The 16,517-nt window shown below is 42.5% G+C and overlaps 1 protein-coding gene across 5 annotated transcripts in view; it reads right to left on the bottom strand.

Annotated features, from left to right (window-relative positions):
- Positions 1–1,274: 1,274 nt before the first annotated feature.
- The window catches only part of TBC1D24 (TBC1 domain family member 24), a 33,817-nt gene continuing 18,574 nt past the window's right edge, over positions 1,275–16,517 (bottom strand). For all 5 annotated transcript variants that reach the window (XM_088174697.1, XM_088174699.1, XM_088174698.1 and 2 more), the window contains 5 exons: positions 11,882–12,040; positions 11,156–11,219; positions 8,660–8,755; positions 6,871–7,105; positions 1,275–5,245 (listed from right to left, as the gene is read on the bottom strand). In XM_088174697.1, coding sequence (XP_088030823.1) covers positions 5,091–5,245; positions 6,871–7,105; positions 8,660–8,755; positions 11,156–11,219; positions 11,882–12,040 — 709 coding nt within the window. In that variant the 3' untranslated portion in view covers positions 1,275–5,090. The remainder of the gene's footprint in view (positions 5,246–6,870; positions 7,106–8,659; positions 8,756–11,155; positions 11,220–11,881; positions 12,041–16,517) is intronic.

Genomic DNA, 16,517 nt, shown 5'->3' with positions numbered 1-16,517 from the left:
AGGCAATAGCAAGGCAGAGCTGGAAACACCCAGTTAGGGGCTTGAAAAGGCAGAAAACCCTTTAAAGTTGCTGCCAGAGGCAGTTATGCCACAGCTGGTTATAAAACATCTCTCAAGGAAGCAGGTGTCTCTGAGACATTTACAAAAAGGCCTGCACAGAAAATCCAGGGAAAAAAAAGCACAACTGGCAAACATCAGGCTGTTCTCACACTGCAGTAGCACAGCAAGACACAAGCACAGCCTTCCTTTTCTAGTCTAGGCTCCTGCAGCTGCTACCAGCCCTGAGACATCACCCAGGACCTTTCCACCACTACACTTTGTAGGCAGGACACCAAGATTTCTGCTGCCTGATGCAACCAAGCACATTCCCCTCTCAGGTCTCAGTCACTGGGTTTATAGCAGCTGTGACGTCCCAAAACAGCTGCTTGCACTGCTCAGCTCCTCAAAATCCCTCACACCTTCCTGCTACTATGGACCTTCATGATTAAGTTTAGAGCATTTATGAGAGTTGTAAAATTCTGATTTATGGTGTTGAAGGCTCAGGTCACCTCTGGAAACCATGCGAAGAAAGCCTTTTTGGATTGCAAGGATGGATTTACTGGTGATGGAGGCACAGGACCAGGCTGAGAGGAACCTCTAGTGGTCACGGGCTTCCTGTGCAGCAAACCTCCTGCCAGTGCGGAGCTGGCTGGAAAATCAATCATCTGGGAATTGTTTCTGCCAGCTCAGCAATCCCTTTTCCAAAGAACCTTAAACCACAGCTCTGCTCTGTGGTACAGCAGCACAGGCAGGCCAGATGTGTGTATGAGCTGGATACAGAGGGGTGGGAAGTTTTTGAGGGGAAGTACCCAAATCCCTTTGGGCTGACAGCAGCTTGTTTAAACCCCAAGTCCATTTCATGGAATTCCACTTTTTTCATTTACATCCTTGGTCACTGCATGGTCTGATGGCAACTTACAGGTGCTGGTGGCCAGAAGACACTCCTAACCTCCATTTTAAACGTAGGCAGGGCTGGGGCAAACCAAGCTCCCTGGCTCTGCAAAGGGAAGAAGGCTCATGTCAGAATTTGCTATCTAGAGACTTCACAGTCAGTCTGACACCTGATCACAGGGGAAGTCTTGTGAGATCTGAAATCAGGAACCGTGTAACCACCTTACCACAGTGAGAGTTCTGTCAGAGAACACATGCTCCAAGGTTTCTCTCAGTTTCAGGTTGCCTTTTGCTATGATCTGTACTGGAATGAAAAGACCAGAACAAAGGACAAAGCCAGCAGCTTCCACAGTCAAATACTTTTAATATAATCCAAGATTCTGCACAGTGACAAAAATACCATTGACGTAGGGCAGTGATTTCAAGATACGGTAGAAAACCGATTCAGCAGCACCTCACCACTCATCTGAAGAAAACATCACCCCAAATAGTACACACACAGTCAACCTGACTATGAATAGTCTGAAATTCATGAGAGAGCTGCAGAACAGCCAGATGCCCACGCCTCGGCTGTACCCAACAGCCTGACTCAGTGTCACTCACAGAAGCTGAGCTCTCACAGTGCCATGGTTGTCAGCTCCTAGCTGTGGAATCAGTGTTCCCTTGGGCAGAGGAGATCACGCCTCACTGAAAAGAAGGATGAATTTCCAAGGACAAAGTTCACAATTTCAATACACACACATGAAGAGCAGTTGATGGATCTGCACATCACCCCTCTGTGGGTTACCACAGATCTCAGTTGGCATGGGTTGACTCTTCAAAGAACAGTACTGGCTCTCACTACATTTTGACTTCAGATATGTCACAAGAGAGGAAATGAGAATTCTTTCCTTTCCTCTGGCTGATTTGCCTCTATTAACAGAAGGCTGTTTAATGAACTGCATCAGAAAAAGGAGCATGCCAAAGTGCAGGAGCTGCAGGAAAGACAGCTGAGGTGCAGTCGAGCCTGACTGTAGCTTGATACAATTCCCATGGCCTGCAAACATCTTGGCTGCCATTTACAGTGAAGTCAGGTTTCTGATATCAGGAGTCTCTAATCTTTTCTGCCTTTAAGGAATATGACAAAGCAAAAAGCAGCTTCTCAGGAAAGCACAAAGTTCTCACAGAACTGTGGTGACCAACACCCAACCTGCAGCTCCCAGCCCAAGCCCATCCTGTGACTCTGGCACTCTTACAGCTGCCAGCAGGACCACAAACTGGGATTACAGCCTACTCCAACAGTTGTTCAAAGGTGCAAGTAACAGCTGACTAAAGCACTTACTTCATGGCTGGAGTACTTGAGGTAACTCCACTTTCTGATAAGGTGTCCATTGTAGTCATTGTCTTCAAAACCAGCCCGTCGACTCCATCTCAAGAGCTTTGCATGAAACAAAGGGTTTGAACTGCGATATACAGCTGGTCAGCAACAACAACTAACCAGACAGAGAGGAAAAATGCCTCTTTCCTACTTGAAAGATGACAAAGTCAAAACGCTGCTGTTCTAAGGTGTTTCACAACCACAACAGGAATGATGGATGAGGATTTGCACAGGACAAGGAATATCCATTTTTACTGAACACGAGGACTGTGTGAAGTTGTTGCAGCACTGTAGAACTGCTCTCCCTGCATTATTGCAGCTTCTTGCTCACCCAGGATATTCCAGTTCAAACCACACAGACCAGTCCCACGGGGTGGCTGTGGCAGGGCAGTGCTTTACCAAGCCAAACCAGTCCTGTGCCTGGCATCCAGTACTGCTCCTTGGATTCTCACACTGATATCCTATGACGAGTTTCTGAGCAACCAGATTATTTCAAATTCCAAACACCCAAATCACTGTGCACCAAGAACAGAGCAGGGAAAGTAACATGTTTCTGAGGAATGTTTCTTAGATATGGCTTAAGACAAGGTACTGACGTAGTTGCATCTGGAAGGGATGGGAGTGAGGAAAACCCACCACACTGCCAGATGCAGTCAAGTTTTTGCAGATAAAATTTATTCATTTGGAGTAGAACATTACACTCCCACAAATCCTAGCAACACACAGCTCTAGGAATTTTCTGACAACAAGCTGGAAATTAATACTATTGTGTTTTTGAGTTGTTTTTTGTTCCCAGGGGCACTCCCTCAGACAAGCTCAAAAGAGACGCAAACCAAACAGAAATCCCACCTAAGGAGAGCCTATACTTTTGGATGATTTCTTTTCTCTGAGGAAGCCTGTGGGATACCTGCAAGGGCAAAGTGATGTGTGTGGCTTGGAAAAATAGAAGGCAGTATCAGCCAGCGTTTGCAAAAAGACAGATACGACTGAGTTCTTCCACATCAAAATACATCGGTACAACTGAATTACCTCTTGCAGTTCAATCAAGCTTATGGTAAACCAGTGAAAAGACAACAGGTTAGAACCCACTGTGTGGGAAGGAGATAGAGAGGCCCAATGCTGACTCTCAGACGGGGTGAGAGAGTCCAATTCCAAATACAAATGGTGCAAAAGACATTTTAAACTGTTCTACACATAGGCTAATTTTTCAAAGAGTTATTTTGACAAAAATTCAAAATGGCACCCTAAAAAGCAAATCTTATTTTTGCTAAGTTTACTCACGTACTCTGCAAGAGGCAACCAAGTCTTGACGTATTGTCATGGCTGGCAAGCTGGACAAGCCAACATGACCAAAAACTCACCTCTGACCTCTGAATATGAATGTGATCCTGTCCAGCCTAGCTTTTAACATTATCCATTTAAATTTTTCCTTTTAATGAGCTTCAAGCTTTAGTAGCAAAAACATTAAGCAGCAAACCTACTCTACAGCAATTTTTTACATTGAACTGTTTAGAAAATCAGTAATTTATCTTTCCCTTCATTTTCCCTGTTGTGATAAATCTTACTAGTGAGTTACTCAATGATGCTCCGATCATCCTGTTGTATGCTCTGGACTACTCACTGATGTATATGTGTGGTTCATGTGGGAGAAATTCCACAACAGATAGTGTAATTTTTGGATAAAGACTCTGGGGAATTGCCTCCAGACACCACATGCCACAGGGCATGCCTGAAGAGAATGCAGAAATCCTCAAGAATTAGCAAAGCCCGTTTGCATCACCCAAATTCTACCAGAATACACAGGAAGAAAACTGTTACCTTCTCAGGAGGGATCTCATCACTGGGAAGACATCCGGAGAAACAGTGTTGCCTCCAGTTCTCCTGGGAAACTTACCCACTCCCACATTTGCTTCCTGCCTTCCTTTCTTTACTTGTGGGGAGAGGATTAAGTTCCCCTTATCATCATGTCTAGTTCCCCAAACACACGGGGATATCCGCACAGTTATTTTCAGATTTAAAGCTTTATTTCAGCTCCCAGGAAAAAGGAGGAAAAGAACATTTCTGAGCACTGCAGATACTCTCTGGGTTTCAGCTGCCTGACACAGGGAGTGACTGTGAAGTCATCCTACTGATATGGAATAGGAATGTAAACAAAATCAAGACTTGGAGATATCACCATCCAGCCTGGATGCCTTTCTCAGAGGCAGACTGCTCAAACATATGCAACTGGAACATGTCAAAGGTTTTGGTACAAGATGATCAGCACTCATGGTTCGGGTGTGAATGAAGAGCTTCATAACTTAATGGTACTGATTTGTCTGCACAACATCTGCTCATAGGAGGGCAGTGATTTTATGAACTACTCTTCTATGTCAAATCTGAAGTCACTAGTGTTCCCTTGTGAGGAGACATTTGATATTCCTGGTTCAAGCCAGGTACTGGTGCCAGTGGCTCAGGGCTCTGCAGCACAGCTCAGCCAGGGCTGTGCCTCTGAGGAACTGTGGACTCAAACCTATCCTTATTCAGACCTGTATCCATCTCTGAACCCATCACATTTTCATTTTTACCAACAGTCCCTGAATACAGATCTCTAGAGGTAAAGGGACAAGCAGTTAACCAGATACATTACTTCACCTTGACCTGTCTTAAATAAAATAAAAGTAGACAACTAGGCCTGCATGCAAGTGCACCACTTAGGAATGACTCAGAGCACTGAGCCCAGCAGGAAGGATGTTCTAATTCAGCTTCTGTATTGGAATTTACCTCGGACAACTGAAAAGCTAGCTGATTAATGATAATCACATCAACCATTCATGGTGTCCCTGAAGCCCCATACCTCCAGGATGGAGATCTGGAAACTTTCAGAGCACAGTGGCTGGTTATTGAAAGTGTTGCAGTGGCTGGTTCTCCCGTGGTTCAGATCTGCATCAAGGTACAGAGCCTGGCCATCACCACCTCCTGGGAAGACACAAAAACAGGGTGAGGATGTCTCTGCATTTCTTGTTATGGGAAACAGCTGTACAAAGACTTTAGTGCTTTTCCCAAGGGGAACAACTGGAAGCCCTCAGCAATGTTTACTTGCTGGCTTCAGGTGTAATAATATATGATGAGAGGTATAGGTTTTGAATGATAATATCAGAACTGTATGATTTCTTTTAATAATAATAAAGGAAAGTAATCCAACTCAGTAAGAACAAAAACTACCTGCATTTAAGATTTCTATTTCAATGCTGGAGGATATTGGAAGCTACAACTTCAAATTTTTCTCCAGTAAAGGAAAACCAAATAACTCTGTTAGCAATCAGAAATCAAAGCCGGGAGAAGAACAAGATGGCTTGGTCTTCTAAATCACTATAAAACATGCAAGAGTTGAAAGCATTTTGGCTATCTATGAGCCTGTGTCAAGGTTCACAGAGCTTTCAGTCAGAAAAGTGAAATAAAGTTAGGCAGAAATGTGTTAGGAGAACAAAAAGGAAGATTACCTATTGCTTATTGGGAAACCATCAAAGAACTGTTACTAAAGCCATCCGAACAATCAAAAGGGTGAAAATTCTGGTCCACAGCTGGAGCTGTGTACAACATTCACTTCTATGTATCTACTGCTCAGGCCTGTATCTCTCTTATTACCATCCATAGTGTAGTATATGGTAAATATAAGTGACTCCCTTACCTAAGGCTGACAGGAAGAGCTGGTGGGACACATCACACTTTACACCCACCTGAAAGGAGTGTGGAACCTGGTAGGGGTTGGGCTCTGCTCCCAGGGAACAAGTGACGGGACAGGAGGAAAATACCTCAACCACCATGGAAGATTTAGGTTGGATATTGGGAAAATTTCGGCACTGAAAGGGTGGTCAGGCATTGGAACAGGCTACCCAGGGCAGTGGTGGAGTCACCATGCCTTGAAGTGTTCAAAAACTATATAGATGTGGCACCTGGGGAAATGGGTTAGTGGTGGCCTTGGCAGTGCTGGTGTAATGGCTGGACTCGATGGTCTTAGAGAGCTTTTCCAACCTAAACGATTTCATGATTTTATGCTTCGAGCACATGCTGCTAAGTGGGAAATCAGCCAACACTTGACATTACAGAGGAAATTATAGACCAGTTGCTCTCCTAACAAGTGTCAAGTAAAGACTTTCAGGAAAATGACAACTATTATTTTAATCTGTTCCTTTTAAATCCCACTTAAGTGAGAATTTTATTAAGCAGACTTTTGCCAAAGTCAGCAGCACCACAGATCCAATAAAGTTCCTGGATAATTAACATATTTTATAGTTTACTCTGTGTTTCAAAAGCCTTGATGCAAAGTAATCTACTTTTTGAGAACTACTTCTCATTGTGCATTAGGCAGTATGAAAGAATGACTGTACTTAAAGCCATGAGTTACTCTCTTCTCTAAAATGCTTGTATGCAGGTTTTCCCACAGAAAATTTTGGTTGGGAAACGATGGCAGGTTTTGGGCAATTTTATCTCTACCTGTAGTGATACTCAAATAGATAAAGGGGTCAGGTGTATTTACTACGTATCTAAGGTGGACAGGAAGAGCTGGGGTAGAATCTGTGCTCGAATTCTCACAGACTAACCTACAATGATGCAGTCACTGCTGCCAGCCATGAACATGGAGGCTGTTTTGGAAGGCAAGTTGAAGTGCCTAGTGGCTAAGAAGGGAGAAAGGCGATCCGAGGGGTCTGAGGGGATGCTGCTGGAGGAAAGGGTGCCGGAAGCTGGTTGGGCATGGTTTTCTGTCTCTGATGCAGTCGAGGCTAGTTCTGGATGTTTTATGATCACCCACTCGTAGCGTTCCACTTCTGGCTGCAGCTGCAGAGAGGCAGAGAAAGGCAGAGCTGACGTTAGTGTACACACACTACACAGAGCTCTGCTCAGAAAAGAACATTCTAGCCTCTCAGTCTCCACTCGCACAGTCAGCAGTAAAGCTTGAATCAATCTTTCTTTCAGGCCATATGTTATCCTTTATTCCTTTGCTTTTTAGGTGGTAGAAGAAATTATGCAATACCTTCTGAGTTACCTTATTACATCTCTCATCTCTAGATCATCTTTTTCTACAACTGCATAAAAGGAGGGTGGAGCCAGTTGGGGTAAGGCTCCGCTTCCAGTTAACAAGAGATAGACAAGAAGAAATGGTCTCAAGTTGTGCCTGGGAAGGTTTAGATTGGATATTGTGAAAATTTCTGTACTGAAACGGTTGTCAGGCACTGGCACAGGCTGCCCAGGGAAGGGGGTAGAGTGACCATCTGTGTCGGTTCTGCACAGCCTGGTTCTTGGTAGTGGGGGTGCCACAGTGGTGGCTTCTGTGAGAAGCTACTGGAAGCTTCCACCATGTCCAGCAGAGCCAATCCCAATGGCTCTGAAGATGGACATGCTGCTGGCCAAGGCTGGGTCAGTCAGAAATGGTGGTAACACCTCTGTGATAACAGAAGGGGGGAGGAGGTGCTCCAGGCACTGGAGCCAAGATTTCTCTGCAGGCCGTGGTGAGGACCATGTTGAAGCAGCTGTGCCTCTGCAGCCCATGGGGATCCATGAAGGATGCAGAGATCCACCCACCACCCATGGGGATGCACAGGGGAGGCAGAGATCCACAGGGAGCTGATGCTTGTGAGAGTGGAACCACGCTGGAGAAGTTCACGGAGAACTGTCTCCTGTGGGAGGAACTCCACGGTTTCACGGAGGATGGACTCCTCTCCCAGAGCAGTGGAAGAAAACCTTGAGTGATGAACTGACCAAACCCCCTAGCCCCTGTCTCCCTGCAGTGCTGATGGGAAAGAGGGAGGGGCTAGGAGGAAAAAGGTGGTTTTAAGGGATTATTTTACTTCTAATTTTTGTGCTCTGATCTTGTAAGTAATAAATTCACTCTATATCTCTAAGTTGAGCCTGTTTTGCCATTGGAGTGTTTTTTTCCAGTCCTTAACTCATGAACCCTTTGTTAAATCTTTTCTCCTCTGCCCAGCTGTAGCAGAAGAGGGTGAGTGGCTTTCGTGGGTGCCTGGCATTTGGCCAGTGTCAAACCATGACTCCATCCTTAGAAATGTTAAGAAACGTGTGGATGTGGCACTTGGGGACATAGTTGACTAGTGAACATGATTCAGAGTAGTAGTAATTCTGGGTTGATGACTGGACTTCATGATCCTAAAGGTCTTTTTCAACCTTGATGATTCTATGATCTTTTAAGAAAATGTTCTGTACGAGGGGAGAAAGAGTCACCACAAAACTTAAAATTTTTCTCCACATTAAGAGTTCAATAAACTTTGTAAATTAGAAAGACATGTAATTCAGCCTCTTTAAGTGGGAGGTGACAGTTAACCAGTACAATTGTTCTCTCTTGGTACTGGACTGCAACAACAAAATTTTACTCACCCTAAACACAAAGCACTCCCCAGTTCCAAAGAAACTCAGCTTGCTCCCTCCTCGCCGGCGCTCACTCCAGTCAGTGGACAGGTAAGCCCCACAGACCTGGCACAGACACCACAGTCAGGTTTCCCATTGAAGGAGAAAGTATGTTAAACCCACTGATACTGACATTTCAGAGGCCAAAACTGCAGGATTTACTTTGAGTTTCACAGTCTCTATACCAGTGGATTAAAGCAGCACAAGTACTTATATCTACAGACAGATTTAAACTGCTTTAATCCACCAGTGGTTACCTCTAAGTCCTAGGAGTGTTATAAATTATTTCCTACCTCTGATGCCTTAAGGGAGAAATTTTCTAACACAACCCCAGGTACCAAAGCATAGGTCACTGCAGGTCTGTACAGCCTGACTCCCACTCCCTCACTTTGGCAACCAAAGCAGCAGGGCTGTCCCAAGTTACAGTATGAGCAGCTCTGCCTGAATACTTTTTGGTCAAACAGTGGCCTTGGTGACTTTCTTACATTTCAAAGTGTAGGTTAATGCCAGGTTAGCTAAGCAAATGCTGAACTAGCTCAAATATTTAGAGCAGCTACTCGAACCACATGGGGATCACTAGTCTCCAATAAAGAGAAGCATCCTTTGAGGGCTGATCTGGTCTCTCGAGTCTTGTGTTTGCACTAGAATTTTTTGTTACCAGCAATACACATCCCTGCCAAGTGCACACAGAGGAAACAATGAAGGTCCAAGAGTGGGATGAAAACATCTGTGCTTTTCCCCCCCGGAAACTAGAAAAACAATTATGATTATACAGAATTGTTCTAATGCTCCATGAGCATTACAAGCTTATTTTACTTCTAATTTTTGTGCTCTGATCTTGTAAGTAATAAATTCACTCTATATCTCTAAGTTGAGCCTATTTTGCCATTGGTGTGTTTTTTTCCAGTCCTTAACTCATGGACCCTTTGATAAATCTTTTCTCCTCTGCCCAGCTGTAGCAGAAGAGGGTGAGTGGCTTTCGTGGGTGCCTGGCATTTGGCCAGTGTCAAACCATGACTCCATCCTTAGAAATGTTAAGAAACGTGTGGATGTGGCACTTGGGGACATAGTTGACTAGTGAACATGATTCAGGGTAGTAGTAGTTCTGGGTTGATGACTGGACTTCATGATCCTAAAGGTCTTTTTCAACCTTGATGAATCTATGATCTAGGACAAAATTACTGAGGATCAGACTTGTTTTATACAGATAAATCTGTATTTAGATTTAAATCTAAATTTAGATTTAGAATTCAATCCAAATAACCCAGAAGTCCATTTGATGTGATATGCCTAATAGGTATGAGAGGCAGAAAATCAGAAGGCAAATTTTCTTCATTCTAAAAGTTAACTATAGACATACAAATAAAGGATGAACAACCTTTTGCAAAAACCCTCAAAAAACAAAACATATGAAACAACCCCCCCATATTTTTCTCCTAGGGTTTTTGGGTTTTTTTGCTAATATATGTTTTATTTAGGGGTGAGAAACAAACTGTCTTAATGAAAACCAGAATCCCTTACAAAGCCAGACTTTTGATAGGCTCCAAGACAAGAAACAAAATAATTGTTCCCCCCTCTACCCTTTAGACACTAGGGGTGTTCCATAAGCCACTGGCATCTCAACACAGGTCTAAATGGGCCGAAACCATAGGTAGAACTATGAAATGGCCTGGAGGGTGAGCATTAGGTACAAGTAAATAAGAGTAGAAATGGGCTTGTTCATGCACAATCATCCTGCAGAGATATAGGCAGGAATAAAGCCCACAGGCTGTAATAACAGCTTAATTTGTTATATACTGAATATTTAGAAGTCATGTACAGTGGCACAGACAACACCACCATTACAGGAAGTTCCTGTGTGCCCTCCTGAGAAGGATCTGGGAAGACTTCTTGTTTTATGTGTTAACTTTTTAAACAAGCATGTTGCTGATTTCACATTATGATGTCCAGTATTGTCATACACAGGAGCAGAAATAAGGGATGTGTGTGCACTCCTCCACAGGTTCTCAGAGCTTCCGCCGCTTATTTTTTTTCTCAATCAAGCATGCGATGAAGCTAAAGCTTTTGTTTTCACATCATGTAGTCCAACATTGTTCATACCATTTACATTCTGCTACTTTCTCTCTGCATATCTCTGAGAAAATGAAAATATCTTCTATGAATCATAACTTTAGCACAATTCCCACTCTGTCCCTCTGATTCTGCATTTCAGAGTCTGTCCAAGAGCAAAATGAGCTACTCTAGTCCATCACCCCACACTACTTGCAAGAGAAAAAGAAGTTAACCAAGATCTGGTTTGCAAGGTCTGCTCAAGAATGCATAGTCCTATAACCAACAAATAGAATAATTTAAAAATCCAAAGCCAAACTTTGCTTGCTCATTTTATTATAAACAGCTGTGTGTTGCAACACAGCATCGCACACTGCCCAAACCCCAATTTAATCACTTGTCTTTTGCCTCACTCACCTCTTTTGCTGTTGTCTTGATGAGGAGAAGAGTTGGTTCGTGTCCCTCGCTGTGGGAATAGAACCTGAAGTGCAGAGCACAACAAAGTGAGCAATTGACTGCTACCAACTCCTTTCCTCCTCAGAGTCAGGCACCACCTCCTTCTCCAACTGATGCCATGGCAAAAAAACACCTGAAGACTAAGAATATTCCTGCAAGTACTTTATACAGTCCATATAAACAATACAGATGAGTGTAAATGAATACTATCAAGCAGCTGCTCTCTACTCAGTCCCCTGTACAGTTTACATCTCTGAAGAATAACTAGAAGCTTACCTAGATCAACTGCAGCATTTTATGGCATTTTGAATTGAAACAACCTAAAGAATTGTAAAACGACCTAGAGGACTGATGGCAATGTCTGAAGGGCTTTAGGTCTTCATGGAAATTAATTGTGATGCATCCTCTTTGCTTGCTTTTGCTCTTCGTCATAGGCACATAAAGCTGGGAGAGCAGGTCACTCCCTGCCTCAGTACATCAACTGCTGATGCCAAAGTCATTATTAGGAACTATAGGGCTATAGTCTTCAGTAGCAAGAACAAGGACAACTCATATCTAGTTTATCTCACTTAAAACCCCCTCCTTCAGATCAAGTTCTGACTAACAACTGCCTTTTTGTCAATCTAGCAAACACTTCAGCAGTTGCTTCTTTCTACAGTAGAGAAGAGAGAGGAAGGTTTTCCTTACCTGCTCAGACTACAGCCATGTTCCAAAGTGGTAAAAAGCAGGAGGGGCTGGCACAGTGCAAATCGCTCTGGGATCCACGACCAGATATCCCGCATCTCCTTCACACTGACAATTTCTGATTTGAAGTTCTCAGCATGAACTGCCAAGTGCACATTCTGCCTAAGAAATACAACACAAAACATTGAGAAGCAATAATTTAACAAATTTTGGATTACTGAACTGAAACATGAGAAGACAGCTGAACACTAACAGACTCCAGCATAAAAAATACTGGTCAAAGCTCCAGCCCACGGGATTACATGGCTGTGAGCTGGTGAAGGTACGAAACTACTGCAATTTAACATAATCCTCAGAGGCAGAGATCTGGCTTTTCTGTAAGAAAATATTCCTCTGTATGGCAGCAGTGGCCTGCACCTTTACACACCGAAGACACAACACAGTCACTAAAAATGACCATGGCCTTATATTTGCTGTTTGTGACAGTCTCACTGGTAGTTGTATTTAAGCACAGAGAACAGAACACCTAAACAAACAGCCAGGATCTAAGAGGAAGGGGTAGTATTTTTTCTATCTGTGAGGTCCTGCCCGTATCACGGGATTAGAGAATTCTTAAACTCCCCAGAAACTTCAGAGGAATCAATATTTCCAGGGCAAGCAATTTTAATCCAAGCTTTTGAGAAGTTCCACCTCTTGGAAATATGTCATTATCAATGACTTCGACTTCATTATAAATCAAAAATGTTCCTGGGATCATGGTTACAGATCCTAGAGAACAGAGCCTGAGAACATTAAGGAATGCCAGGCACTGACACTGGGAAGGAAATCCCTGTATCCCCAGAAGGGTCTGATACAATTAGAAGGACTGATTCATGGCTTTTAAACACTTGAAGGTAACAATCATCACCATCTTAACCAGCCTTCATTTCTCAGGCTAAACAAGCACGCAAACCCAGAGTCTGGGGATTAAACGTTATTTGCTTCCACTGTCTATGTTAAATGCTTAAAATGCGATGGTGACAGCCAAGGACACAAAATTTACACAAGTCACTGAATTACTGGGCAGCCAGGTGTTAAATAAGTAAAGCTTTATTACTATGCTCTGCATGCAAGGGTTTGAGTGCAAGTATTTGCCAATTTCTGAGGGGTTTTTTTTGACCATTACACATTTCTTTTCTCTCAGTTTCATGATCGTGAAGGGGCTCTCAATACTGTATGTATTACCCTCAATATCTGCATGGATCTGGAAAGCTTAGCTCACTCCCTAAAGAACACAAAATATATATATATATATATATTTATTTTGTATGCTAGTAACACCGAAGAAACAGCAGCATTTGCAATGCAGAGCAGTGCCTGGAGACACTGGGAACTGCTTTCTGGAATTCACTGTAGGCACCTTGATGTCAGCATTTTGAACAAAGTGACTCTTTACGTCACTTAAAAAAATTACTAAAATTACTGCTTATTTTATCCAAATGAGCAAAATCAGTCTTTGCATTGCTACCCTTCATTATTTAATGCAAAGAACTTCTGTGGGCAGCTGTTTAAGCAAGTTGTAACTACTTATGGGTTTTAAAACTTGCAGTATCAGTGACTAGAGACATTATTTGTACTTTTAAACACAGCAATCGAGGCAAAGGAGAGATCTAAAGTACAAACAAACTAGGAACCAAGCCTTGAACACCCATGTCCCGAATCTTACTTTAGGTCTCACCCTCTGTGTTCTGGCAGGTCTGCAGCTAAAACTGGTGTCACTACGGAACAGAGCTGAGAGAAAGTCTTGGTTTCAGTTCAGCAGAAATTAAGATTTTTCTTCCCCCCACATTAAACAATACTCAGGGCAGTCAACCGTTTATTAAAATGAATTTCCAGCGTGATAAATAGGTGATAAATAGGCTAAGACTCAATAGCAAATATCAAAACAGGTTTAAATTTACACCTCAAGCAAGCCTCACAATTATTTGTACACCTGGTCTGTACATTTTTCACATTTCTATGAGCTTATTTGGGCAACTAAACTACAGTTATTTTTTCTAAGAGGCTCTCACATGCAGGGTTTCTTTGCTTTTGCCTTTTTTCCTTCTCCTGGCTACTCTGAACTGTTGATGTAAAGACTTTCCTACCCAAACTCCTCTCAAAGCCTGTGTTCAGCAGCATTCTGAACACATCCCTTTCAGTATCCTGTGCCTTCCCACAACTCTTCCATACAGGTAGAACAGCACCTTTTCAAACAGATCTTTCTGATTTACTAGAAAGCATTTACCATGGTATTGGCCATTTAACCAGGCATACAAAGTTCCTGCCCATTGAATATCGTGGTAAATAATTTTATATTTAATGGCAGCATCTAGTTAAACCAAAGAACGTGGCTACAGAATGTGAAACAAAATGACCTGCTATTTCCCAATAACAAATCACAGCTGGGGATGGTTGAGACTGAGACTTGACCCTTGAGAAGGGTCCACATACAGCCTGCATCTATCAAACCAAACTCCATGATGCTGAGCAGACATAAAACTTTGTTGGGGAATTCCAGAAAATTGCAGCTAGTTACAAGTACCTAACCTGTATTAATTCTCTTATTTTTGACAGTATTTATCTAATGACACTGAAAATAATTTCCTCCAGTTTGGCAGTTGTTTTTCAAAGTAGTAAATGAGTGAAAATGAATAGAACACAAATGGGCAAAGAAAACAACCAAATGTTTTGGTTTTTGAGGAAAAAAAAGGATTGAGGAAAATGAAGTTTAGCCTTTACCACTCCACTCCTTTCAGGGTCATCTGAGTCTACCATTAGAACTGAACAAATTCAGAAGGCTTTGCCCTGCATTAATGTTTTCCTCAGTTACTGGGATTCAGATGACAACTTTCTCTTGATTGCTTGATGGGCCCTTGAGCCCATCAGGGGAACTTCTAAGGTAATGCCCTGCAAGAGTTTGCCCCAGGCTTTGAGAATGCCTCAGTAGTTGGAGTGAGACAAAGAGGCTTCCCCTATGGTGCCCTGCCTATGTTAATCTGCCTCAGTTCCCTATAGGTCACTGCCCTTTGCCCTGCTCTGTGGTACCGCCCCTGTTCCCTCAGACCATTGGCCCCTGACCCTGTACTTAACCTGGGACACTGCACTGATTTCTGTCTTTTGTCCCTGGACTCCTTCAGCGTGACTTTGCAATAAACCTTGCTGGAACTCTATTCAGGAGATTCTTCCTGTCTTTCTGACCTATCTGTGGTGTGTGTAAGTGTGGATTCAGTGACTGGCTGTGCCTGCCCAAGCAGCTTCCTCAGAAGATGCTTTTGGAGAGGTAGCAGCAATCAACATCCATTTCCATGCTGCTACAATTGCTGATATTGAAAAAACTTGTCCAACTGCTATTATTCCAAGGAATTCGATTTGAAAACCAGCACAATTAATGTTTAATAAAGCAGCATTTGCTAATTTCATAGGAATGTTGCTTTTCCAGCTATATCACTTATACAATGTGCTTCAGAGACCTCAAAGTCCCCAAAAGTTGAGGACATGCAGCAGTACCTGACAAAGTGGATGTGCTCTGTATTATTCAAAAAACAACAAATACCCAGCTCCAAAGATTACTCATTGAATTACATCTTCCTGCTCTACTCTGGCTTGGGTCAAATCTTAGAGGAGATGCATTATATTTAAAATCCATTATAATGTCAGTGAGGGCATAATTGTGTGGTAAAAGGAGATTTCTTTTTCAGTCATAAATAGCAATATAAGTAATTTGGGGTATACAAATCTGAAACTTAATCCTGTGTCCACATCAGCGTCAACAGACACCCTGCTCTCCCTAAGTCCCCTCAAACCCAAACTGTTTCTTAGCATAAATCAAGGCTTTCTGCTGCTTTCAGAACAACCTAACTGCAAAAATAATACACAGATGCTGACTATTTGCTTGACTGGATTTAAAAGCTTGCTGATTTATTAGAGGTAAAATCCTCAACACAGAAGTTCTGGTATGAAACATGCTTTGCTAAGTCTCTTAAGATGTTCTTTCAAACATGAAAACATGAGGAAGTTAATCCCAAATTTGATTTTATAAATTAGTACAAATGTTAATGTGCATCACTCACTAAAGTTAACTCAGGGTACCTGCAGCAAGGCTAGAGGATTCTCAAAGGCATGAATTTAAAACCAAACATCTGTGGTATTTAATACTCACAGGGCAGCCTTTTTCTTTCCAAGTTCTCTGCTTATCAGGTATCACAATCCACTCACTGGGTTTCATTCTTTAAGATTTACTTTTCAGGCCTAGACTTGATAAATGACTTCATTAACCATTAATGCTCTATGGCTGAGTAACTCTGACCTCCTTGACAAAGAAAAAGAGTCTTGTCTTCTCCACTCTAAAAAAACTCTACCTACTTAAAAATAATCTACTATAAATAGAAACAGGTCACTTTTACGAGTGTGGCAAGTTGGGGTCGGACCAAAATTTTTCCAATTAACTGCAGAAAGCTTCCAAAGAAGATAAAAAGTTGACTCTGTTTCACATCTAATGCAACAGCATATACAAGGTTTGGAGGGATAATACCTAACAGCTCTTCTGAGCTATTATTTGAGATGTTAAAAAAAAAATTACACTTTTTCTTCCAGAGTAGAAAGGACCATTAATGGCCCT

Source organism: Sturnus vulgaris, chromosome 16, assembly GCF_052056855.1.
Source record: "Sturnus vulgaris isolate bStuVul1 chromosome 16, bStuVul1.hap1, whole genome shotgun sequence".
NCBI classification, from domain to species: Eukaryota; Metazoa; Chordata; class Aves; order Passeriformes; family Sturnidae; genus Sturnus; species Sturnus vulgaris.
Note: the sequence above shows the minus strand (reverse complement) of the source record. Positions and strands in the feature narration are given on the sequence as shown.